Source organism: Haliaeetus albicilla, chromosome 4, assembly GCF_947461875.1.
Source record: "Haliaeetus albicilla chromosome 4, bHalAlb1.1, whole genome shotgun sequence".
NCBI lineage: Eukaryota > Metazoa > Chordata > Aves > Accipitriformes > Accipitridae > Haliaeetus > Haliaeetus albicilla.
The window spans coordinates 41,134,753-41,160,601 of NC_091486.1; the positions used below are offsets into that span (position 1 = coordinate 41,134,753).

General features: G+C 44.6%; 1 protein-coding gene across 5 annotated transcripts in view; it reads right to left on the reverse strand.

Moving 5' to 3' along the window:
- Positions 1-3,714: 3,714 nt before the first annotated feature.
- FN1 (fibronectin 1) overlaps positions 3,715-25,849 on the reverse strand; it is a 55,795-nt gene continuing 33,660 nt past the window's right edge. The window contains exons 25-46 of one of the 5 annotated variants that reach the window (XM_069782053.1): positions 25,057-25,329; positions 23,827-24,009; positions 22,747-22,836; positions 21,931-22,200; positions 21,430-21,546; positions 20,836-21,000; positions 19,980-20,135; positions 19,070-19,183; positions 17,086-17,355; positions 15,011-15,198; positions 13,832-13,919; positions 13,466-13,642; positions 13,246-13,335; positions 12,851-13,030; positions 12,214-12,303; positions 10,888-11,354; positions 10,223-10,361; positions 8,610-8,774; positions 7,240-7,365; positions 6,528-6,634; positions 6,098-6,208; positions 3,715-4,760 (exon numbers count right to left, since the gene is read on the reverse strand). In XM_069782053.1, coding sequence (XP_069638154.1) covers positions 4,731-4,760; positions 6,098-6,208; positions 6,528-6,634; positions 7,240-7,365; positions 8,610-8,774; positions 10,223-10,361; positions 10,888-11,354; positions 12,214-12,303; positions 12,851-13,030; positions 13,246-13,335; positions 13,466-13,642; positions 13,832-13,919; positions 15,011-15,198; positions 17,086-17,355; positions 19,070-19,183; positions 19,980-20,135; positions 20,836-21,000; positions 21,430-21,546; positions 21,931-22,200; positions 22,747-22,836; positions 23,827-24,009; positions 25,057-25,329 — 3,596 coding nt within the window. In that variant the 3' untranslated portion in view covers positions 3,715-4,730. Of the gene's footprint in view, positions 4,761-4,802; positions 5,649-6,097; positions 6,209-6,527; positions 6,635-7,239; positions 7,366-8,609; positions 8,775-10,222; positions 10,362-10,887; positions 11,355-12,213; positions 12,304-12,850; positions 13,031-13,245; positions 13,336-13,465; positions 13,643-13,831; positions 13,920-15,010; positions 15,199-17,085; positions 17,356-19,069; positions 19,184-19,979; positions 20,136-20,835; positions 21,001-21,429; positions 21,547-21,930; positions 22,201-22,746; positions 22,837-23,826; positions 24,010-25,056; positions 25,330-25,849 lie in introns of those variants that run through there. The other 4 variants (XM_069782052.1, XM_069782055.1, XM_069782054.1 and 1 more) reach the window with 4 other exon arrangements.

Sequence of the window (25,849 nt, forward strand, 5' to 3'; positions counted from 1 at the left end):
TAATTCATTAGAAGGCCTATGGGATGGTATGAAAGCCTGTCTTATGTCCAAATTCTTAATGAACTGATAAAAATCTGTGGTGTTATAAACTGAACTACTTTGGGGGGGGGGCGGGGAGTCAGCAGGTAGTCTTCTCCAGGTGCTTCTAATCTATTATCCTCTTCCCCTGTGAGGAGAGGGGAGTGGGTCCTTTGTGCAAGGCAACCTTGAGTTCGGTGCTCTGAATCCTGCCCTAGATGTGTGCTTTGGGCTGAGAGGCAGTGTCAGATTGCTTTCTCCAAGGTAAAAGACTCATTCCTGCCACTTTGACATGCTTGTTCTCATACCGGAGAGTTCAATTCAGAGTTCATAGGCAGGCATCTGGGAAGCATCTTGCCTGAAGCCACTTCCCTTCTCCATTGTGCGCAATTTGCATTAAGCAGATTTGAACTCTGATTAGAAAAACAAAGTGAAAATCTGGAGCACAGTGAGATGAATAAAGTAACAGCCCAGACACGTTTTTGCTGGCAATTGCTGTGACCATTTCAAAGGGATTTTTTTGGTTCCATTTTATAAAATCTGTTCAGTTTTGGCAAGGAACAGTCCACAGTTTTGCAATAAACACTTCTGTCACGGCTCTGATCTCAGCTGGTACAGAGCAGAAAGCCTGCATGTGTTCCCTTTGCTCAAGCAGTAGCAGGGGTGCATAGGTAGGAGGCAGTCCTGGAAGGGGAAATTCAGGTTGTGTTCCTGGCTCTGCTGCTGACTTGCTGCGACTGTGGGCATGTATTTTATTTTACCCGACTGCCCATTTGATCCAGACTGGTTCGAACTGAGCAAAGCACAAATACTTCCTGGGGGATATGAGTTATTTAAGATCTCATAATCCACATGCTTGTTTTCCTTTAATGCTGTCATTCCTTCTGCTCTATGTACATGTGCTCCCCTTGCCCTTCCTGTGTCTTAGGCACTGGGCACTACCCAGGAATTCTGTGTGCCCAGCACTGCCCTTGCTCTGGCCTGAAAGGGAGCAGTCTCCTCTCTTTCCTGATCCCCACAGTGGATTATTTTTTCTTTTCTGATCTCTACAGTAGAATATTTCCAAGTGGCTGAATTAGGCAGGACAGGGTAGAAAGGGTTCTACTTTTGGGCCCAGATTAAGACAGTAGTCCAAAATAAAAATGGTCCATTGCTTAATGGCCTCCCTGTTGGCTGTGCTAATGCAAGCCCTGGCCCCTGACTGCTTTCTGTGCCATTGCTTCTGATGGATTGCCACTGTTTGGAGTCTTCCCTGTTTTTATTAGCTTATACTTTAAAAGTTGGATTTTGGACTCTTTTCTTCCACCGTTCTCTTCCTCCTTACAAGTCTTACATGTCTTTCTGTCATGCTGTTTTGACTGTAACTGGTACATACCATGCTGTGAGGTTCTCTCAGGAATCCGTTAGCCAGTTCTTTACCTGCATCTTCTGAAGCCTCAGCTAAAATAGAGACTGGTAATAAGCATCTGGCAGCTCCTGTTCTTGTGTATTCCTGCTTATCATTTACCCTTTGTTTGCTGTCCTTGGGGCACTGTTTAATCTACTGATGGAAGTTAATAGTTACTAATCTTCCAGATGAGATCTCTGCATGAGATGCTAGTAAATGTCTAACTAAGGTGATACCTATCATCTGGGGCCTGTCTGCTGTGTTACTTGTGCTGAGGAGCTTGCAGTCTTCTACATACACAGCATCTGTAGAGGGATGCTTTTGCCTCCTGTTGTGCCTATGGTAAGGTTAAAGGAGTCATACAGAATTGGGGAATTGCACCTAAGAGTCCCATGTCCCAATCAGTGACCTTGACTACCCTGCCTCACTTGTTGGACTAAAGGCTGGTGAAAAGCTCTGGTCTAGTTCCAGGTGTGGGGTGACCTCACAGGAATGCCCTCCCAGGGTTGCTTGTCACCCCAGCTGCAGTGACAATTTCAGCTAGCCTGAAGCCTTCCCCTTGAAGGGAATTGGCATCGTGTGAAGCTCAGGCACTTGACTGCCTCCTGTTTTGGGCGCAGAGCCATGGGTGTCCTTGTAGGAGGCTGCAGGTCTGGAAGCAAGGGCTCCAGCTGCTGCTGTATGAGGTTGGATCAGGAGCTGCTGTTTCTAAACTGCTGGGAGGTGCCCTAAAAGGGGGATCCAGTCCCTGCTGGTAGTAAGTCCCTGCTGACAGTCAGGCTTAAGAGCTGTGAGCCTTCCCCCAGGGCAGCAGGTCAGATGAGTAATTCTTTGTAAGAAAGGGCTTCCTTGGTCCATAAGGGTTCCTTATGAGGTATGCTGATCTGCTAGTTCAATGAATGACTTCTCCCTTTGATATTTACAATAATTAAAAGTGAACTGTGTAGCTCTGCTTAGTATCTGTTTCCCACAGGAAAGGACGTGTCTCTTCTCACAGGGAGTTAGGTCTGCTCTCTTCAGTTGATGTTTTTTGAAGAGTAGGCTGCTGACAGGCCCTGTTTTGCACCATCACCGTATGGTGCGTTGCCCCTGGCTGGTCTTGTGCTGGCAGAACAGCAGCTCCCAAAAGTGTGGAAGTAAACGGAGAGCAGGGAGGAATCATTCTCAGCCTTTGCAGTCAGTACAGAGGATTTGTTTTCTTTTTTTTTTTTTTTTGCTTCAGCCACCAAGGGGCTCCTCCCTGGAGTAGAGAGTCCTGGCTCTGGTTGTTCCTGTGCTCTAACAGAAGCTCTGAGTTGAGTTAGCTGAGAAGACAACCATGTGGAGATGCACCTCCACTTCTCAAACAGCCAAGGTCTTAAATGCCACTGGGCTTGGCATAACTGCAAGTGCTCTGTTTGGGAGCCCAGGGCATCTGAAAGCTCCCTGCTAACAGGGGCAGATGCTCCCTTCATCCCCACCTGGGCAGCTGACCCTGCCTTGAAGGTAACTTGGGTTGAACATTAGTTGATCTTTGTGCTCAGGTGGATCACAGATAATAAATCGAGCCTGCGTTTTGATGTCCAGCGGCTGTTTGGTTGCTGCTTTATGCAGTACGGCCTGGGTGAAGCATGGGAACCTTCAAAAACCTTGGTTCCTTTTGCTGCTGATTGTTTCTAAAAGGAAAGGCTTGTGGTTGATGCTTTGGATCTCACAAGTTTCTACTGCCTCTGTGCTGTGCTCTGCTAGTGGTTTTCAAATGTAACTGAAAATAAAATCTTTAGCTGAATGGCAGAATACCCAGCATTATAGTAGTAAACATTCAACAGAAATTATCAGCAATGTAAACCCTCCTGCTTTAAGGCATGGACAAACCTCTACAGAGAACTTAAGCAAATGCACTGTTTAAATAATTATATCCTATAATGCTTACTGTGGGGAAGGAGGAGTGTTGCTCTTACAAGTGATGTGATGTTAGAGTGAGGAGATAGTCACAGTCTACCTACTGTTCAGCTGGGCAATTCCTTTGTGTCTCTGAAGTGAATTAGTGGCAAAGTGACTAAGTAGGGATCTTTGCAATTGATGGAAACCAGTAGACAACCCTCATGTGGGAAGGACAAATTAATAGAAACCTGGTTTATTAGGCAAGTATTCTGTGTCTATGCCATTTTTAGTTCTCATGTATTTTAGGTACTCGTTTGGCTCTTCAACATTGGTGGGATCTAACTGATTTCTGCTGCAATCGTTTTACCATTTGTAAATGTTTTGGTTGCTCTATAGCTAGCAATCTGTGAAAACAACTGCTATGTGTCTCATGTCAAGAAGCCAAATTCTATTTTCATGCTATGCTTTATTCAATCCAGAGAAAGCCACTGACTTGAGTGATACAGTGCTTTTGTAGCAAGGAGGAATGCAGCCTGAGGAATCATGACAGAACCTTTCATGTTCTGTATTTACAAATGCTGTACAGGTTTTTGCAGCGGTGGCAACGCAAGCTAAAGGGATGTACAGCTAACTTTGTTCATTGTAACCAAGACTGGCTTTGTTTTAAAAAAGGTTTTGAGGAGAATTTCATTTACCTCCCTCCCCACCCCATGAGGTAGGAGCACAGTAGACTTGAAAGCTGTCTTTGCCTGTAACACGCGGACATAGGCCCAGGTGCTATCTGTCCCCCTCCGTTTTGTGAGACTTTCTGCAGGGGTTAAGGGAAGGATTTCTATGACGTTGTTGCAGCAGTGCCTGAGGGCTTGCTCACTAGGACCTAAACAGGCTCAGTTCCAGACTTTATTTGAATTTACCATGTTGCAAATGGAGACGGAATAGCTGTGATAGCCCCTCTTTAGATCGTCACAAGTAAGTTAGTTATCCTCTACTGCAGAGAAGGGTGAACTGTGGTCTTCCCCAGGGGCAAGGCATGGAGCAGGGTCTCAGAGACCCAGCAGCCATTTGGGCTTGTGGGGGAGTCACTGCAGTTAAGCTTTGAACACATCCAACTTCACAGGTGTGGATGGCCTTGCTAATTTTGGCAACTCAAACACTGAAAGCATAGCTGATTCTAGGTATTTAAGCGTCTGGCTGCATTGAGGACCATCTCTTTACCTCAGTTAGTTAATGTCCAAAGCAGGGAGTATTTTCCTTTCCCTCCCCCCTTTCTCTCCTCCACCTATTCCCCGCAAAGCAAGTCTCTGCCTCCTGCAGCGTGGCATACATACTCAGAGTGTCTCTGTGCTCTACTGGGGCAGGGGGTGCAGCTGGAAGTCTTTAATTAACAAACTGCTCTACATGTATTCTCTTGAAGGTTTACTTCATGCTTGAGATGTTTGTTCCATCTTGTTTCAAGGCAATGTTACTCCAGCTCAGAATAATAATCTTCATCCTAGATTCCATGGTAGTAAAGAGAATCACTTAAAACTGCATGTCTGGTTTGTAAATCTTTTTATTAAAAGAGTTGTTTTTTCTTTTCCACAGTAGTAAAGCTTTGGCACTTACAGTATAAAAATAATCACTGATCATAATTACACCAAATTCCTCTTCGTCAACTGCATACTAAGTGTCTTCAATACATTTTATTCCCATATAAAAACACTTGAAGGTCAGGGGAACAAAACTGATAAATAACAGTATGAGATATAAAGATACAGCTAGAAAAAATACTAGGATCATTGAGAAAGAATTAGGACTGTGCATATTTTAAATATCACAGTGATTGGATTTACTGTTCCTATCTTATTGCTGGCTGCACGCTTATGTGAAAGCAGAAGTGTTTGGTGGACTTTCCTATTGCTAAACGTCAGTAATGTTGTACTCAAATGTTCTTGGCATAGCATGGGAGCCTTTAATTTCTACACCCTCCTTCCCCCTTAATATTTTGATTCCTCACCAATTTGTGATTTAGCATCTTCTCCCTTTTTTCTTTAAATTTGAAAATACTGACTGGTATTCAACACTTTGAGCAAAAACAAGACCATCACTATCAATCATGAGAAAAGTCTGAAACACTCCAAGAGTGGCGTTTGGAGAAGCTGTGAGTTGAGCTTAAGCTGGGAAAATGGCTCCAGAGCAGGAGGGCCATTCTCAAAAGATGCAGTTTTGCTAGCATCACTCCAGTTTGGATGGTAATCGTGGCACATCATAGGTATTTATACTTTGGTTTGTCTGTTGCCATGGCCGCAAGAAGTCTTGCTGGATGTTACTTTCCCCGTGGATGTTGTGTGTCTGCCTGTACATCTAGGGGCATGAAACACTCAATGGGGCAGTTGACGTTCTGTCAGGAGGGAAGGAAAGCAGTTAGCGCTCTGTCCTGTAAGGACGGACACTTCTGTGGTGTGGTTTGGGCTGAGAATTGTTGCCAGCCCCCGTAGCTGTTCAGCTTTCTCAGCACAAAGCACACAGCTGGTTTACAGCAGCAAGTGAGGACTAGGAAAGTGCTACATGCACTACCGCCTCAGCCAGAGCATGCAGGCACATCCCAGCACGAGAAGTCCCACTGATGTGAGTGTGGTACTGAACACCGTGTGTGGAAGCGTGAGCTCAAGCATATATTCTGTGCTGTGCAGAGTGGTGGTTTGCTGGATCAGTGGCTATCATACACTTCTGACCAAGCAGAAAGCTACACACTGCTCTTATCCCTCGAGCCCTGTACAGACCCCCACATATCTGTGCCATAGACCAGACTCACAGCTAAGGGAGGGCAGAGAAGGAAAGTGTACTCACAGTGTTTGTGGCCTGGTGATATCTCTGTGTAAACTGTGTATAGGTATGGCCAGCAGAGCCTTCAGGGGCCACCTCCACGCTGGGTCTGCGGCAGTTGTCACAACGCCAGCCCTGGAGAAACAGAAGGTGCATGCACCGGTCAGACCCCACTGATGCGGATGGCCAAGGGGCTGCCAGTATCCACACATGTGGGTACAGCTCCACCAACACCAGTGAGGTTGCGCCCATTTTATACCATGCACTGACTCCTCAAGTCCCTGCAAGTACTTAAGCTCTCCTACTAATTATTTTTCTTCTTCTATGGGCTTGTTTTGGCCACGCATTAGACACCATCTGACCTGAAACCCAGCAGTCTTAGAACTACTGCACTCTAGCACAGCCCTCCTCTCTTCATTCCCTGTGTTCAGCATGCCAAGTCCCTCCTGCTTACCTGCTGTCCTCCGTAACAAGTACAGGAGCAGATGGCCCCAAAGTACTCCTTCTGCCACTGCTCTCCAACTTGGTACATTTTCCCATCGTCATAACACGTGGTCTCATCTGTGGAGGAACAAGAAGAGCTCAGTTGCACGGCCTGTGCTTGGCTTTAAGCATTCTCAGAGCAGCTTGGCGATCAGAACAGGAGCCTCTGGCCAGTGCACTCTCCCTGTTTGACTGGAGGCTCACTTACTGGCAGGGGGAACATCAGTCATTTTTATAGCTCTCCAGCTTTAAACTCAAACATGAGGGTATTTGCATGACAAGAGCAATGCACTTTAGTCCATAGTGTGAAGCCTAGAGGATCTTCAGGTGACAGGCCCTGCAGAAAAGTCCTTTGTTACTGATTAGGGTAATCTACACCACTCAGTGCAGTGACAGGTGCCTCTTGTGTGGCTCCAGGGCCAAAGGTAGACAGATGCCGAGTGTGCTGTGACCTTAGCTAACAAAAGAGCATTTTCTTCTTTTTAAGCTTGGGAATGTGAGTTTTATGCCTTCAGCTCCTGTGAGAACAGGTTCAATCTGTCACTAATTCAGCCTCCAAAACCTGAATTGGGCACACTGATACTCTGCTTGCCCCCACAGCAGGACCTTAATGGGAATGCCCCCGAGATGCTGAAACTTCCTGAATGGGAGCTCAATGAAATTAACATCAGAAGGAGACTTACGAGGTTCACACTTGAATTCTCCTTTTCCATTTCCAAGGCAGGTGCAGCTCATCACCTGGCCATTCTCCCCCTGCCTGTCCCACTTCTCCCCGATCTTGTAGTTCACACCATTATCGTGGCACCACTCTGGAGAAGGCAGAGGAACAAGAGAAGCAGGAGTTATCCACTACGCTGCAGCAACATAGCAGGAGGAGAACAGTTTGGTGTTGTCTCAGGAACCAAGAGAGAGGCAGGAGAAAGAATCTTTCCAGCTCATGTACGTCCCACAGAGGAAATGGGTTCCTGCTGGAAATGGGTTCAGCTCCTGCAGCTTTTAACTGCTGAGGACTGTTACAGCTCTAGGAAATGGCTAGAGGCTCTTAGGAAAAAAGTAAGTAGGATGTGACAAAGAGTGGGGAGGGGGAGAAGAAGAGAAATGAAAGAGAATTTAATAGACGTGGGGCAGGAAGGGAGAGAAAAATATTTTAAATGCTCTTTTTTGAGCAAATACCCAGTAAAACTGTATCACAGAGACTGAAAAACACAATGGGTAAGCCATGTGTATCAAAGATGAAATATAAATATTAATCCTGTAGAACAAATGTCTTCCCTGCAGTCACTCCTCTGAGTCTATGCAAATTGCAGAAATACCCTCTTTGCTCAGCTTAATCCACAATTTAAAAGCACAATTTAAATTAGTTGGATATGTGCTGTGTTAAACCACTCAATCACAGACTTTTGTTCCGTTCCCTTATGTGAAGTTTGATACTCTTCCATGTAAACCACAGTCCTGTAAAGAATAAAAGTTAGTGCCCCAGCAGAGGTGTTGCCTGCTTGACAGAGCTTCAAAGAACAGCTAAGAAAATTAGAAAACTGGTTCCACAAGATGCTTTGCAAAGGCTGTCTGCAATGCAGAACAGATGCTGTAATACCCTGAAATCCACACAAGTTCTGTCTGGCCCACTGCAATGATGTGTATAATAGGAGTTGAAGATTCAACCATAATTCAATATTCAGAGCTGTCTTCTTAAATGGCTACTCAGATACTGTCACATAGGCATCTTGCCTATCTCACTTTTACACATTACCTAGACATACCCAGCAAGGGTAGGGAAAATAAAACAAACATTTAACTTTGGTGAAAAAGTCATTATGTATCAATAGAATATTGATTGTTGCTGATGCAGTGAATGGCAATACTAGATAAGCTGCACAGCTCAGAAGCAACCAAAGTTTTCCATCACTTCTCATGATGCAAAACACTGTTTTGGTTTAAAAACTTAAGAGCCTGCATTCATTTGCATCATGTTTGGATGAGATTGGTTCTGTCAAACATGCCATTAGTGCTCAGGGAGCTTGGAGACAGGGATGGTCAAAAGCAAGCTACTCACTAGAAGAATCACATCTGAAATGACCACTGCCAAAGCCTAAACACTGGCACCAGAGTTTAAAGCCTGTTTCAGATAACCGCTCCCATTCCTCGCCAATGGAATAGAAGGAGCCAGTGTAAGTATCAAAGCAGGTGTCATCAGCTGGCTGGTTTAGTCCTTCAGACACTGGAACAAAAAGAAAAGAAACAGGCATCACACACAGCAATAGCAACTACTGAAAGACAGAATGATTTTCACTGAATACATGCTTTTTAAAATTTTTTCTTACAATATCGTGGCAGTAATGGAGCTACCCCATGGGCATATACTTGATGGTTCTGTCAGCAGTCCAGACGCCCTGTGATTTATTTTCCATTTGCATGTGTCAGAGCAGTTGAATGATAAAAAAAACTGACATGAAAGCCATTTTCATTTTGATTTGCCAAGTTTCAAACAAGTGTGAGTTTTCACATTTGCTGCTGGAAAGCAACAACCTGACATCCTATTTTTAAGAGAAACGTGCTGCGAGATGCTGGGGAACAGCAAGAAGTTGGTAGCTGTGTGTGCACTTTTTGGGGGCACTTCAGATTCTAGCTTATGGCAGGGGTATGGGAGAATGAGACCAGACCATGCTGTTGGACAGACTGATTTCCACCTTAGGGGTGTGCCTTGATTGGAAGGTGGGTGTTTTACAACCACCAGTTTGGTGTGTGCTGATCAGGGTCAAGAGTTAATGCCCTCGGTTCAGTCTATGACAGACATAAGGCAATTGGGGTGCTGGAAGGGGAGAAACAGCCTTATTTCCCAGGGAGGTGGGGGCAGTAGGAGGCTGCATGGAAAGGCTTAATGGGTGGCCAAAGTAAACCCTAACTCTTCATTTCCTCTTCTCCCATCCTGTCCTCCTCTTCTTTTTGACCTCAAAACACACACAAGAGGAGATGGAGGGAGAGGAAGAGTTGTGGACCAGACCCTTGTGCTGGTAAAAGCAGAGCCCAGGCCCCACAGGGTGCATGTGGGCTCTGGGCTTTCCAGCTGTGGCAAGTGCTGTCTTGGACCACAAGTGCTTGTGGCTGGTCACGTGGCTTGTAAGTGCTGCCTGTTTGTGCTTAATCAGCATCTCTGCAGGCAGCCTGCCCTGCTGCCAGACCTTTAGGATGATCTAGCAGTGCTGCTGGATAACCAACACAGAAGCAGTGGCAAATGACTGACAGAGCAGTTAAGCTGGCCACCAGCACCTTCCCTTAAGTATGATGTGTTATTGTGACAGGAGATCTTTGCTGCTGGGCAGGAATCTGCAACACCACTGTCATCCCAGACATTCTTTGAGAGCAGTATATACCAGATCTCTTGCTCTCTTGGGCACTGACCCTAGACAAGCGTATGCAGTCTCAAAGCACGTTCTTCGTGATTAGACAACAGAACAGCTCCAGTCACACCATCAGCATGTCTGTTATCCAAAACCAGTGGACTTCACAAATCACTTGTCCCAGTGCCCTGCTGTGAACTCTCCTTGTCAGGAGAGGTTTCCTTTCTGAACTATTCTCAAGCCTGGGCACCACGTAGGTTGCCTTGACTAAGCGAGATGAGTCAGGGACAGCACAGGTTCACCTAGACTCCATAAAGCTTTTACTTACCAGCATTGCCAACTGTGACTACCTCCTCCAGCACCTTTTGTCTTCGGTGATCTTTCAGGGCTTCCACTATGATGTTGTAGGTGGCCCCTCTTGTAAGACCAGTGAGCGTAGCACTGGAGGAAGTGCCAGGAACCCTGAACTGCAACAAAAGGCAATGCCAAGTCACTGGAAAGGGAAGAGTGATAGACTGACTTCTATGCTCTACACCTTGATGGAGCCAGCCCATTCCCCTTAGACATGCTGAGAACTTCAAACAATACCAAGTTAAACTTGACTACTCTGGACTATGGTTCATGAAGGATATATTATTACTGCCATTTCAGAGAAACAAGGGAGACAAAAGGAGAGGAGCTAAGGGAGTCTTTTGACTTGGAGAAGCAGCACCTCAAGTCTTTGAAACTCCCAATCGTCTCCCTGACTGCCCCCTTCCCTGGTAAAATGTTGATACTGACAGCATGTCAAGGGCTTTCTGTTTTAGCAATTTTATCCTGTAGCCTTCTCCATGAAGGAAAAGAGGGAGGCATTTATCCTGCTCTCAGCTACATGTTAGTATGACTTTAAGCCAACTCCAACTGTCACTCCCTTAACACAGTAAAGACTCCCAAGAGACATCTGCTGCCACAGGTGAGGCTAACACCATTCCTCTGCTAACACCGTTCAGTTACCTGCAGAGTATCTTCATCCTGGCTGACTGGCTGACATGAGATGATGTATTCAGAGCTTTCCAGCAACGGCCTCCAAGAGATGGTTGTTTGAGAAAGAGCTTCTTGACCTGTGCTGTCGTTGCGCCTGGGCCCACGGGAGTGAGGGTATGAAGGTTCGACTATGATAGGCACTTGGTACCCAGGGATTTCAATTGCTTCATCTACATTCGGTGGTTGCCGCCTCGACCCTGGCCTAAGGGGAGTTGCTGTAGTGGGTACAGGCCGTCTATAGCCATGCTCCTCAAAGAAGACTTGTTGACCCTGGTGTCCTATTGTCTGCGGGTGCCCAGAGGTGCCTGGAAGTTGGATACCGTTTCCATTGTCATACCTATTGTTTGTGAGGTAAGGGGTCCCCTCATCAATGGAAGGTACGTCGAGAATGTCGGGTTGGTTGGGGTGCGGTCTGGTAATCAACGTGGGAAGCTCATCTAGCCAAAGAAAGGTTAGAAGCCATAAAGCAAAGCGTGGCAAATTAACAATGGTATATTAAACAGCTAGAGTGGATGCTGTACACCGCTCCAAGCATCAAAGATTAGCAATCATCCCAAGATGCAACACACTTTTTACGACCTCGTGATTGCAGAGGTAAATTCTCTCTCTCTATATATTTATATACTATATAAATATATGTATATCTTTCATACATAGGCGTAAGAAGTGTGTTGGTATGAAAATTTCATACAGCTGAGCAGAAGTTTTGAACACTGCAACCCAAAGAAGCCACCACTACTCAAATTGAGAAGAAATTATTACAAGAGATATTCACAGGTATCAGTTTAAGAAAAATCACTGGTGTGCAGTAAGAAACTAGCTCCTTGATCACATTTGGATATACAGCTGATATTTTGCTTGCTACAGGTATCTCAATGTCACACTGTGGAGTGTGTAAAGTAAGAGAAATTCAATGGGCAACAAATGAATAGATTCCACCTTTAATGCCATCATGTGCTAGACGGAAATGTGAATGTTAACCCTAATTTAATTATCAATTAGGTACCCAGGCAAGAATCAAGCACCAAGCATGTTGTTCTGTTCTTAGCGTTCAAACACAGCTATATGTGATTAATGTAACTTCAGAATCTTACCTACTGCATCCTAGAAAGGAAAACCTCCTTACAAAGCCTATTTGACTCATAAAAAAGGTGTGGCTGAGTGGTATGAACAGGATATTTTAAATAACAGGATATTTTGAATAAAATAATAAATTATTTCAGTCCTGAGATTGTATTCTTCAAGTGGAAGACATAATCTCCTATTGTCACACAACAATCCAGAGCTTTGTTTTACCTGTCCTTTTTCTGCCAATCAGGGGTTCACTCTTTTGATTGTTCTTCACAGCAATGATGTAGATGATGTATTCAGTTCCCGGTTCCAAACCTAAGGAGGGAGGAAGGACATAAAGCTATCGTAAGCTTAAGAGCTGCTTTTCTTTTATGATTATGTGTGGGATCTAAGGCAGAATGAGAGGCGGCTATGGCGATAGTATGGGTATGTGCATTTTGGATCTGAGGTTTTCAGGACAGTACAAAGAGTCCAGCCTCCTGCTCCTCAAAGTGAGTTTGAAATCTGACCATGGCAGCTGGGATCATGGACACTGCAAGCACGAAACATAACGAATCTTCAAAATGTGTGACTGATGAGGTGCCAGAGTCGTCAGCTTTTTTCCTTGAATGGATGACAGTTGTGGTGGCAGTGGAAACAAACATCTATGGATTGTTCAAATCTGATGGTTGATCGGATTAGCGAAGTGTATTGTGTTTGTAGGACAGGTGTGCTTATAAAACTGCTGTCTGTCATTAAAGGAACAAAATTTTTTCTTTCTCTTAGCTGACCATCAACACAATTTACAATTAGGCCTTCCCCCTCTCTCTTCAAATTTAAGTGTTTCAGGTGAAGAGCTCCCCAACAAAACAGAGACAGGTACCAGTAATAGTAGCCTCGGTGGTGCTGGGCCGAGGGCGAGGCAGAACCTCCTTGGCTGGTGAGCCAGGTTTCTCATATCTGATGATGTAGCCTGTGATCTTGGCTCGTGGAGGCTGCCAGGTAGCCAGGAGGGAGTTGCTTGTGGTTGTAAGGAAGCGCAGGTTAGAAGGAGCATCGATAGCTAGGTGAAAACAAAAAGAAACAAGTCAAATGCAGTAAAGGCAAGCATATTCTTTACCTGAACTGCATCATCTGACACCCTTCTCAAACTCAGTAGTAAACCATATTGCTGCAAGTCATAGTAAGTATTATACGTGATCAGATATAGACAACTTCTGCCTGACCATATGTAATTACTGTGTTAGCATGAGCAGAAAAATCAGACAAGATCATTACCAGTGGAGGCATCAATCACTACTGGGGAACTGCGTGCATTCTCATTCAGAGTGTAAAGGTAGATCTTGTAGTCATTGCCAGGTTGCAAGCCTAAAATGAAGTTGAAACATAAGTGTTAGCTAATTGAGGAAGCCATCTAAAAAGGGCATCGGAATGTCTTTTAGTGTACCTTCTGATATGACCCTGGAAGCTCCTGCACCTACAGAAGCACCTCACTTACCAGTGATAGTGTAAGTCCTAACATCAGGGCTGATAGTCCTTTGAATGGGGTTCTGGCCACTCGCTGGGATGGCATCAATTTGGAAGCCAGTGATGGTCTCAGTCTTGGTTCTCCAGGTAATGGTGATGGTTGTCTCGGTGGCATCTGTCACGCGGGCCCTGCGAGGGGGACTAACATCTGCACCAGAAGGAAAAGGTCTCCTGTCAGTACTGTAGGGATTGTGAATCTCACCAGCTAAGCATTTGTGAAGGCCTTTGATGGAGCTTTGTATAGATCATAGCTTTTGAGACAGAGTAAGAGCTCTGCCTCTGGGTCTCTGCATCCATCACAAAACTAATTGGTCATTTGTGGAGGATCACTACTTACTTTCAAGAGTGGTGACCACCCCCTGGGCTGGTCGGCTGGTCAGAGAGTCCTTCAGGGCATACACGCTCACTTCATACTTGGTTGCTACCTAGAATGGACAAAGTTATACCATGTTATGAGAAGGACCTGGCACAGTGGGAAATACTCCTGCCCTCGTTCAGTGTTTGGTAGAGCCACATTTCTTGGGTCATCAGTTACTGAAGTAACTTACTGAAACCTTAAAATAACTCAAATCAGTAAAGGACTGACATGTTAATTCTAACTATTTCCAGCTGTAATAAGAGTAGACATGGACCCTGATAATACTAGTAGTGCACATGTGCACACCCAGGAGCAGAGGAAATCCTGGAAGAAGCTTATTTGTCATCCCTCATTTTGGAATCTGTGCTTCAAAGCTGAATCTTCAGAAAAAACTAATTTACATTCTGTTTTTCCTGGGGTGAATGGATGCCATTTGCTATGATAAAGTGCTCTTTCTGTGAAGAAAAGAGAATGGTGGAAGTTACAGCATGATCTTTTGTCCTTGACTGCATCAGACCAGGAGTCCACTTAGATTAGAATGTTTTTCAAGGCTCATTTTTGAAAATGATTCATAAAACTCCTTAAAAACAGATCAGTACCTTTTTAAGATAGCAGAAACCATAAAAGCAGTGATTTTCAGCCCTTTCCAGTTCAGAAACTCCTGAAATGTTTCCAGTGGAGAAGACGGCTATATAGCAAATTTAAGCCTACTCACAAAAGACTTGCATTTTTTACTTACATTTCGCAAATGTCTTAAAAATAGGCAATAGACTGCCAGAGCTCCCACATCACAGCTTGAAAACCTCTGCATTAGGTCACTTTATCTGACCACTTTTGTAAAGATGTGTAAAAGCATTTTACTGGGTTCCTGTTGATTGTGAACATGATAATTTGCATTTGATTAAGTCATCCAGTCTCTCTGTGCTAAATGAGGAAGGGGAAAGAGTGCAGATTCAGCAGGCCAATTCCTTGCCTCTTAAAAACTATGGTAATGAGTAGTTACAGCTGATGGCTAGTCAGACTTCAGAGTCAGACCCTTAGGAGCTGTAATGATCTACTCCAGCTGAGGTTCCTGACCCAGGAATTTGAAATCACTTCAAGATCTCCTAACATCTCCTTCCCACAACACAGTCTGCATTACATAAAGAAAAGAGTTACCATTAATCCAGACACAACAGCAGATGTACTGTCTGGAGAAAGGTTGATTTCTTTCATAGGTCCAGTCTTTTCTTTGGGGTTCACTCTGACTCTGTAGCCAGTGAGGCGAACATTTGGTGCATTCCAGTTGACGGTAAGACTGGTGGGAGTTACCTGAGTAAACTTCAGGTTTGTTGGTGGTGGAATTGCTGCAAAAATCCGGATTGGCACATGGTTAGTTTAAAGAAGACAATCTTGGATAAAACAATATTTTCTCCTGAACACGAGACATGTTTAGGCCTGAAATATGTGGGCAGGAAAGTGGTGTGCCTTCTGCAAACACAGGCATAAAGCACCATGGAAGGGGACAATGCATTCAGGAGATTCTCAAATCTACAGGAGCACTTTTCAGCAGAAATAAGGAGATCTCGATGCTTCAACCCTCATGTTAAGTGAGTAACAACACTTGCTGTGACATAAGGTGAAGGCTTCGGGAAGTGCTTAAATCTGTAGTAGCCCAGCCTGTTTTAATTCTTCTGCCTGTCTCTGCTTTTCATCACACAGCTAATAGTTTAGTCCTGCTTCACTTGCCTATCTCTGTTCATTTCTAAAATATGATGGATAATTTACAAAAGTAAGTAGGAAGCAGGCTCAGGAATTGCAAAGAGGATATAAAAATACTGCAAATGCAGAGGGGAAGCATTTTACAGCCACTTACGCAAGTGTAAATTACTACACAGAGAGCAAGGCAATGGAAAAGCAGAGCTGTGGTGGCCATAAGGCTCATCACGCAAAGGTCTGTTCATGAGCTAACACATCTGATTATCTTCAAAAATAAATGTTTGCATAAAAAAGGACCATCCATTGAAACATTTTCTTGCCTTACTGTTAGTAATCCTTGGGCTGTAAACAGGGGAAAAATATACCTTTACCGTAGTGCCTATTAGCATGTTTCTGTGAAGTATTCTGATTTTATAGAGTGGAAATACAAGAAAATTTTCCCTTGTTGCTTTGCTCAGAGCTCAAGCTAAAGCCCATGAGAGTCAGTGGAAAGTCTTGAATGACTTCAAATATGCTTTTGAACAGCCCACAAAGGGTAAACCACAGAGAGAGGGTTTTAAAAATTACTATATTTGCATTCCTGAGAGGTAGTCAGCCAGCTGTTTCAATCATTACAGCACCTTGGTTCTGTTTAGTATAGCAATCTGTACACTAGGAACCACTGTCTTCATTACACCCCTGGAATTATAGTGCCAACTTTTCATCTACAAATGAATGCGGAACCTTTATTACAAAGGTGCTACCTTTGTAATAAAGATGTTTGGTAATGCTGGAAGCTTTGCAATGGATTCTATATTGCTGGAAGTAATTTTATCTCAAGCAATTAGCTTCCTTGTCCTTTTTCACAAAGGTATTTTAAATGTATTCTACATGGAGTTGGATCAGACTGGCACATAGGGGACTCCCCCAAATGGAGCATGTCCTCTTCTTGTGGAGGTGATGTGAGCACAGGGTGTGGGCATGCACATCGGCTGTGGTCCTTAGGGCAGTGCCAGTGAAGGATCTGGAGGCTCTGTGAGACCTGAAGGTTAAGCAACCTCCTAGCCCTTCATGCTGATCTTTTGCTCCATCCAACAGCAAGGACCCTGGGGGATGAAAGCTGCCCTAATCTCTCTGTTGCTGGTAACTGCCTCTGCTTGCAGGTGCCCCATATCCTAAACACAAGACAAGAGCGTTGTGAGAGGGTGGTTCACCATGAATTAGGCCCCATGACTAGGGACTGGACGTTACTGACCCACTTGAGGACTGAGAGAAGGCTATAAGGTAACATCCCTCTGTTCTCTAGAATCTGCTCCTTCAATCCTGCTGACCTTTCCTGCATTCCCTGCCTTCCCTAATGTGTATGTAGGCTGACTCTGCTGACAGCCAGCTCTCCAGCACCAAGTAAGCCATCTCTCAAGAGCAATCATATCCCCTTGGCTGCCCCTGGGGCTTCCCCAGCACGGAGCACCAGTTGCACATGGAAGCACGCTTTACCCAACAGGGCAGAAGCCACTGCTGCCATGACCTGCTGGGTGGTGTAGTTAGAGGTGTACCTGTGGACTGGGTCCCAGTGAGGGGCAGGCTCTCCATGTCATCGTATATGGCAACGATATTGATAGTGTACTCAGAACCCGGCCTGAGGCCATGCAGCTCAGCAGTGTCTTCTTCGCCACCTGGGGCCGGCAATAGCTCATGGATTCCATCCTCAGGGCTTGAGTAGGTCACCCTGTACCTGGTGACTTGCCCCTGCGGGCTTTCCCAAGCAATTTTGATGGAATCAACATCCACCTCAGTGAATGTTAGTCCTTTAGGGCGGTCAATGTCTGTTAGGCAAATTAACGGTAAGAGGTTATGTGATAAAAAGCAGGTTGTGGGTGAGGAAAATAAAAAGCATTTCTATTACATGCAAAGCAGTTTTCAGTTTTGCGCAGGAAAGGGGGTACTTGATTCTCCTCTTGTGCTGCACCTTGCACACGTGCTTACACCCATGCAGGGTAAGGCTGAGAGTTTGCGGGTGCCAGACAGGAGGAAGGCAATCTTGGCCTTGTTGAAACCAAAAGGACTTGCATTGCCACCTTCAAAGCAGGCAGGACACCAATCCTTACCTACATTTGAGTCCCCTTGGCACTGAAACCCCTTTTACACAACTCTAGCAGCATTAAACTACCTTAAAGTGGTCAAGAGAAAAAAGAAATGGGAATTTTAAGACCCATTTCTACTATCAGAACCAGTAACTGGTTGCTAGTGCTAAAGGCAGCCAGACAACCCACCTGACTCGGTAAGTTTGGATTCATGCTACATTTGCTTTTCACTATTATAAGGTGCTGTGCAAAGTGCCAGTCCAAGGAGAATCAGTCCCACTACTTTCTTTCATAAATTAATATCCAATTAACACACTAAATCAAGAAAGCAAATTACTCAGTATATTATATTTTAAAATCAGTTAGAAACAAACTTTTCAGCTTTGTATTGAGCGCACAGGGAATGTCCACAGGTGCAACTGGGTGAGATGCACACTTCCTAATTAGACCAATTCATCGGATCTTCCTAGCAAGGTGGGAGCTCACTGCTAGACAGCAAGGTAAGTGAGCCTTGCTCCACAGAAGTCTAGTGTGGCTACCACAGAGCTATACCCATTTGTAAATGGGAGGATCTGCCATATCATTTTTATATGGGATCCAAATTATGCTTTTCTATAAGACTTCAACTTTTTCATTTGCTATGTTATATTAGTCCTGAATTTTCTACATTTTCTAGTTGGCAAAGGTGATTTTTGTCCAGGAATTTGTTGGCTTGAAATCGATGTGGACTCTCTTCCCACCTCTGCAAAGCTTCAGAGAAGCTCCTGTTGCCTTTAGGACAATTCTGTAAGTATATGGGGCTGAGCTGTGGTTTTGAATACAAGCCTGAGCAAGGGCATAACATGCATGCAAATCCCTACCCCAGAGGTGTCCCTGAAAAAAGCACTTTACATCAGATATCCCTTTGAGTTACATGTTCCCTCTTGCCTCCTCTTTGTGTCCAGAGCAGTACTGCTGTTTTGTACAGGCAGATAGAGAAATTAGAGGGCTGAGCTGTCCTTTCTTTTGCAGCGCTTCATCCCAAGTTCTTGATCTAACTCATGTGGCTTCCTTTACTCCCTTACACAGGCCAAGTGCTCCCAAGCCCAGTCCAGTCCCTTAACAGTAATCACCTTTGCCACCTAGCTCCAGAAAGATTTTTGCACATTTTTTCCACCGATTGGCCAACGGCAAACAAAACCCCAAAAGACTTACAGGCTTTAGTGAAAGAAAATCAGAAGTGCAGCATTTTGAGGGGGTGGGGAATTGCATTTTGCCAGTGTTTGAGGGAGAGGGACTGCATTTTTGCCAGCATCTGCAATTTGGGTGCATGGTACTTATCACAGGGCAGACCACCTTGCATTCTCCTGGAGGCTAGGCACCTGCCACTTGCTGTCACTGGGCATATGATACGGCATGGTAGATTCAGACATCAACAGATAACATTTGCTTTGTGACCGTGAAGTGAAATACGTACTGGTGACAGCTGTCTCAACCAAGGGGAGGCTCTCTCCATTCTGATTCTGAGCGTAGACACTGACCATATACTCAACTGTGGGCTGCAGGCCTTCAATAGTGACTTGTGTTTGATCTGGCAGGAAAGAAAAACATTAGTCCATCTGCAGCTTTGTGCAGCTGCAGAGAGCTGTCCTTGATTGAAGGGCCCGTATGAACCATACCATGAATAAACGTCATTAAAACGAGACGGGATTGACAGATCAAGTTTGCCTTTTGCTTGCACTATGCTTCTCTGGCAGTGCACGACAAGGCATCTGCAATTTTTACCTGCTCAAAGGCCCCACAGCCAAAAGGGCAGGTTAGCACAGTAGAAAAAATAAAGCAAAAGACCAGCTTTCATCATTTTCTGGGGTAAGACTGACCATTAACCCAACTGCATTACAAGCATCCCCGAGTGCTAATCTCTGCAAATACCACAAAACACACTGTGTTGCTGAGAGCAACCTGAGAGCTGATGAGGCAGGCTCTATGGTAACGAGGTCAAGCCTGTAGTGTATATGACTGAGTCCATGCTATGACCAAGGGTCACATTATGTGACCTTCAAAGGATTTCAGAGGAAGACTTCCTGGATGCTAGAAAATCCAATGGCATTTCTTTGAAATCCAGGTGCCTTTCAGAGACACTGAGGTTGCCAAGAACAAACCTTTGCAGCACAGTGGTATCAAAGATATGTGAAGCTTTTGGGGCAAAAATGTGCCCTAGCTTCTCCTGGGTAAGACCCAACCGATGTCAGCAGGACAGCAAAAAAAAAGGTACAAGCAGGAGAAAGTTTGGCTTCAAGCATATGCCTAGCGCCTGATAGTGTTGATTCTAGCGGTCATGTCTTGTATTGTTTACAGATCTGATGAAGGATGTTGTGTACTCTTACCTGCAGGGACATTTTTAGTTTTTGTGGGCCCATGTCCTTTCTTGGGGACAGCTGTCACCCGATACCCTGTGACGGGGGATGTTGAAGGGAGCCATCTGATGCTGATACTGTTGTCCTGGACGTCAGTAACTTGCATCTGGGATGGTGTGTCTATTTCTGGGCAACAAAAGCAGGTTTTTTTGAGTATGTTGGTACAGGAAACCCCCCCTCCACTGTTGCCTCCTAGCTGAATTTTATTCTGCTCTTTCTTTTCTAGGCTGTGCTTTTTAGAACAGAAAACACATGTTGTATTTATTTGTCCCTCATGCTAGCCCAGAGCAAAAAATCCTTAACTATGATGTGGGGGTGACTGACCTCGTATCAATGTTAGTTGAGGATTTTTGTTGTTTTAAAGGCTACTAAATGCCTTTATCTGCAGCTACAGTAGGAGTAGGATTAGGCTATCTCCAGATCAGGAGCGAGACGACAGTCCTGGAGATAAAGTCAGGTCTCATCAGGATCACATAATATGGCAGTGCCCCAGAAGCACCAGAGTTAAGCCAACAGTGACCCCATGATATGAGGGCCCAACAGAATTTCCACTCTGCAGTAAACAGTCAAATATTGCTTGTAACCCCATCTGGACTCCACAGGGTCTCCCTCCTCCAAAAGTCCAAGACCACGATCCCCTTCTGTGTCATGTCATTATCATGCTGGGCCACCACGATATGCAGCTCCACTGAAAATGAGAGGCTTACAACATAGCCCATGACTTCTAAAAGAAACCAGGGATCAGTGATACAAATTTATGGGGATAAGCCAACACAAAGATGTAGGGGGTTTTTGTAGTTTTTTGTTTTGTTCAAACAGGTCTCACCTGTTTTGTAGGTAACAGTGACTGGCTTGCTACTGGCAGGGCTGTCTCCACGGCCAGTTACAGCATACACGGTGATAGTGTAGTCTACACCAGGTTTGAGGCCAGTGATGGTAGCAGTGGACATGGTGCCAGGCACTGTAAACTCCTGCACAGGGCTGCTTCCACCTAAGGAGGGTGGGGTGGAAAAAGAAATGTAATGGATCTCTAAATTATACATTTTAAATCATCACAAAAAAACCTGAACAATACTATATGCATCAAATTGAACAGAGGACCCTGTTGATTTCAGTGGATCTCAGGTCAAAGTCTTTTTCAGACCAACCCAAGGAAAAGAATGAAATACATACACAGAACCACATCTAAAATGACTGGAGTGCTCCAGATGCTCTTTTTGGTAGACAAAAAATGATTTGCTTTCCTTTGTCAAATATAGGTGCCTTATTTTTTAATCTTCTCCAAGTACGTTGCAAGAATCTCAGAGATACAAGAGTTTGTCTGCTGCAGTCAAACTTGCCTTTGCCATTTTCTGTAGCTTCCTAATGGCCTCAGAATAGAGCTTCTGGTCTGTGACTGGCCATAGCAGCCTGCTCTCACCTGTTTCACCATAAGTGATCCGATAGTATCTGACTGTCACTGCAGGTGCATCCCAGGAAATCACAAGGCTGGTTGGGCTGGTGGGGGTGACTTCCAGGTCCCTCGGAACATCAGACACTAGGAAAAAAGAGAAGCGAGAGAGTTTAAACACAATTAATGTACATCGGCTACGTATTCCACCTATTATATCATGCTCCTCTGCTACTCATCTTAGTTCTAGCCCAGTGCACACACCTCTACAAATGATATATCTGGTTAAAAACCATCTGGCATTGGACTAGATTCAATGAAAAAAGTTCTGCTGGCTCTAAAGATCTCTGACTTGATCTGAAAGTAGCGTGGGTCCTCCAACCTTTTTCTAAATCAGTATCACAGGTGCTTTCCTCATGAGCAGTTTCACCAGCTCATGGTAGGGAAGATCTGGTTTAACAGCAACTACTTTGCTAGAAGACAACCAAAATCCTCGAGGTAACTTTTAGCCAGCCTTCTCTCAAGGCTTACCTGTTGTTTGTTGGCCAACCAAGGGCACGCTTTCCTCTCTGCCATTGATGGCGATGATGCTGACCACGTACTCAGTCCCTGGGAGCAGGTTGGTAAGGGTGATGGAATTCCGCGAGGGGGGCACACGGTCCTCCTTGGGTCTGCCAGCACCATGCTCTGGGTGATGCCGGATTTTGTAGCCCGTAATGGTGGCACGAGGAGCAATCCAGTGGACAGTGAAAGAGTTAGCAGTTATATCCGAGAAGTCAAGGCCAGTGGGGGAATCAAGACCTGGGTATTTCAAAGAGACAAGAGACTGAGCTCAGCTGAACTACTGGTCGTGTTTCATTAAGCTCAGTACCACAACACTGCCAGATCCTAAGCCAAATGCTGTTCAGCTGTGGAACTAAACACATATGTGTTCAGGATCAAAGCGAGATAAACAAGCACTGGAACACAACTGTAGGGAAAGAGTATATGGCACACACAGACAACACAGAAAAAAACAACACACATGACCAGCAAACTCGTTACCCAGTTACGAAACAAGAAAGTGATAGATATAATAGGCTCTGCCTAGGCTCGTTCTTGGGCAGACACTGTTGGTACATTCACAACAGGGTCTACAATGTTCTATTTAAAACCAACAGAAGTTCTGGCTCTCAGACATAATGAGATGTGAGATTTCCGAGCATTTCCCAAGATGCGCATCTGCATTGCTCTTTGATATCTAGCTGATGCCCCATCAACGAGGTGACAATACATAAGAAAGAGCAACAAAGTCCCATTAATGAATCTTAGTGGATGGCACATGTGTCTTAGGCTGCGCGTAAGTACCTGTTTTCTGGATTCCAGACAAAGGTGCACTTTCATGTTGCTCAGAAACACTGTAGACTCTCACCAGATATTCAGTACCGGGGAGCAGATCTGTGGAGTTTAAGTACAGGCATTCAGACATATTTCTTTACTAATAGCTAGAAGTCACTCAGCCTACACAATTTTAACTGTGTTTAAGGGGGGTAATCAGGTTTTGCTTGATGGAAAATCTGAGCCTCCAAGACAGTCAAAAATTTAAATCAGTTCTTTTTGTGGCATTATGGTTGCTTGCAATGTTTTAGCCTGAAGGAGCATGGTATCCTGTATCATTGCTTCATTAGTTTGTGGAGACTGGCTAGAACCAATTAGTTTTCTACAAGGTCCCTTCTAGTTATCTAGTAGTTTAGTTATGCACCAGGCCAAAGCTTTAGCTCATATAAACTGGAATAGGACCAAGGATTTCCAACACAGCTATTCTAACTCCGATGAGCTCCACATCTGGTCTTTTATTCTGAAAGTGGGTATTGTCTCTCACTCAACCAAGCTCATTCTAGGATGGAGAAAAAAAACTTCAAATATAACACAGCTTTTGCAGCAGCAAAAATTAACATCGGCTCTTTGAAAATGCCCACATTTTGTTGCCATGTCCTGTAAGTTTCCAAACAGTATTTATTTTCTGGTACTGAGCATACAAAGCCAAAGGAGCAATGACCTTTTGCACATTCTGATCCTCTTCCTGAAGCTCTGCACTGCAAGTCCTTGACACTTATGGCAAACCAGGTGAGTAATATGTATTTACTCTTAATAGCTAACCAGGCTGCAAATTAATGCAATTGTCCCATAGTCTGATTCATCACTGTCCTTGGATTGATGGGAAAAACTTTCCCATGGTTTGGCTTTAACTTGGGTAAAGCAAGCGGCCAAACCTCATTTAGTGTGAGTTTGTATGAGGCTACTTCAGCATCAGCTTAGATCAGCCGAGAATTTGGCCAGTTACACTTACAGCAAGCAATTTTTCTTTTGCCTCACCTTATGTCATGTCTCCACCTATATATAAGGGGCTGCTTATATTTGTTTGGCTTATATATGTAACTTCCTTACTTGTTAAGATCACCATGTTGTCTGAGGGTGAAATTGTCAGCTCTGCAACATCTTCCTCTTTCTTCACAGGCGAGTAACGCACCAAGAAACTGTTCAGAACGATGGAAGTTGGTGCAGTCCAAGTCACTCTCATAGTATCAGGCCCCACATTAGTGAAGCGGAGATCAGTGGGAGGAGGCACAGCTACATAGCAAAGAACAAATGTATCTTAGTTCTCTGATTCATAAAAGTTGATCAAGATGTATGTTCAGGGTATCACCAGAGAAAGTATCTCATGCATCACAGACTACTGTGTCAGACCCATGCAAACAGACTTCTAAACTATAGTCAGTTCTACTATAGTTAAGAGCAAAATATGTCTGTACTACTGTCAGGCTCCTTTAGCCTCTTGGCAATTCCCGATACTTTAAATATACCCTGTGGGGCTAATTTGAAAACAAGGTAGCAAGTTTCAGTAACGTGCTTCTTGCAGCTGGATTTCGTATTACAGAAGCAGAGCCAAGAGAGGTTTAAAGTTGCCATACAGCAGCTTACAGATGGAAAAGTAATCTCATCTAGAATTCATACATGCACACACAGGAGAGGAGAGGGTATATCACTAATTTCCTATGACTCTACTTCTACTTGTGTCGAAGGATTTACAGCCTCAGGATTTTCAAAGACAATAGGATTTCATGCAAGAACCAGTTTTCAGCTCGCCTTCTGCTCATGCACTATAGAGACCCTTGACGGTGTGGCATGGCTGTCAGTGGCATGTACTCAGGGAGCAGCCTTTCATCTGCATCATTTGGGGCATTGTGGAAAGAGTGGGGCCACCACTGAAAAAAGACTGCTGGAAGCTCAAACAGCTATCAAGGCTGAGCGTGTCTGCTGAACTGCTCCGCCCTTTGGCGCTCTATTTTGGGGAATCACAGTTTAAAAGTCTGGCAAATATACAGCTCAAGTTTCAGGCTCTTGGTTCCAACTGGATGCTGGAAATCTGAATAGCAGAAGGTGAATGAGCCTGGTAAGTCTGCAGCCATACACAGTATTAAAATGCCTCAAATTAGAAAACTGAGCAGTGCATCTCCATCCCCGCTGCCATTTAGAAAAAGGAGCGAGCTGGGTCTGTCTGGCTTCCCCCTAGTGAGTGGCTCAATTCCTCTTTGGACAAAGCCCTGTCATCCCGACAGCCAGTGACAGCATGAAACACCATCCACGTCACAAAACACAGAAGTTTTCAAAATTCACCCGTTTGCTGTGTCAGAGTGGTAGGGGCGCTCTCTCCGCCATTAATGAGTGTGATTACACTGATGTCGTAATCAATGCCCGGCTCCAAGCCTGTGACTGTGTAGTATCCTACTGAGGAGTCCACAAAATCTTCAAAAATAGGGACACTTTCTCCTGCCGCAACTACTGTGATGCGGTAACCAATAATGGTGGAGGCATTTAACGGGGTCCACCTCAGGCCGATGCTTGAGTCAGTTATGTCAACAAAGCTTAGGTCAGTGAGTTGGGGCACCTCTAATGAGTTAAAGAGCAAACGGGAAAGGCAAAGACATATAGAGGCAAAAGAAAGACAAAGGAGAAAAAAGCAGTGTTCATCACTATTAACATTGACAGAACTTTAGAAGCAATTGCGGTGATATGCAAAGTTTCTCTTGGGGTTTGGGGGAAAAGGAGGTTTTTTTGGTGGTTTGTTTTTTGGTTTTGGGGGTTGGGTTTTGGGGGGGGGGCAGGGTGTTTGTTTTTTCTTTTTATATTGTACCCTTTAATGCAGTCTCCAGCTGCCTCCCCGGGGGCAGACAGAAGCTGAAACCCCCGTCCCCTGAGACAATGCACTTCCACTTTAGACATACAATTTTCAGAAAGACCTACAAGAGGCACTTAACTTGCAACTAATTTACTTTGAGCAATGATGAGCCATAAAGACCCATCATTTTTTGATGAGAATTGGAACCGAAAAAACATACCGAGGGGTTTTTTTTGCTGGTAGAAAACACGAGATCAAAGTCCATTAATGTATAAATAAAACAACTCCTCT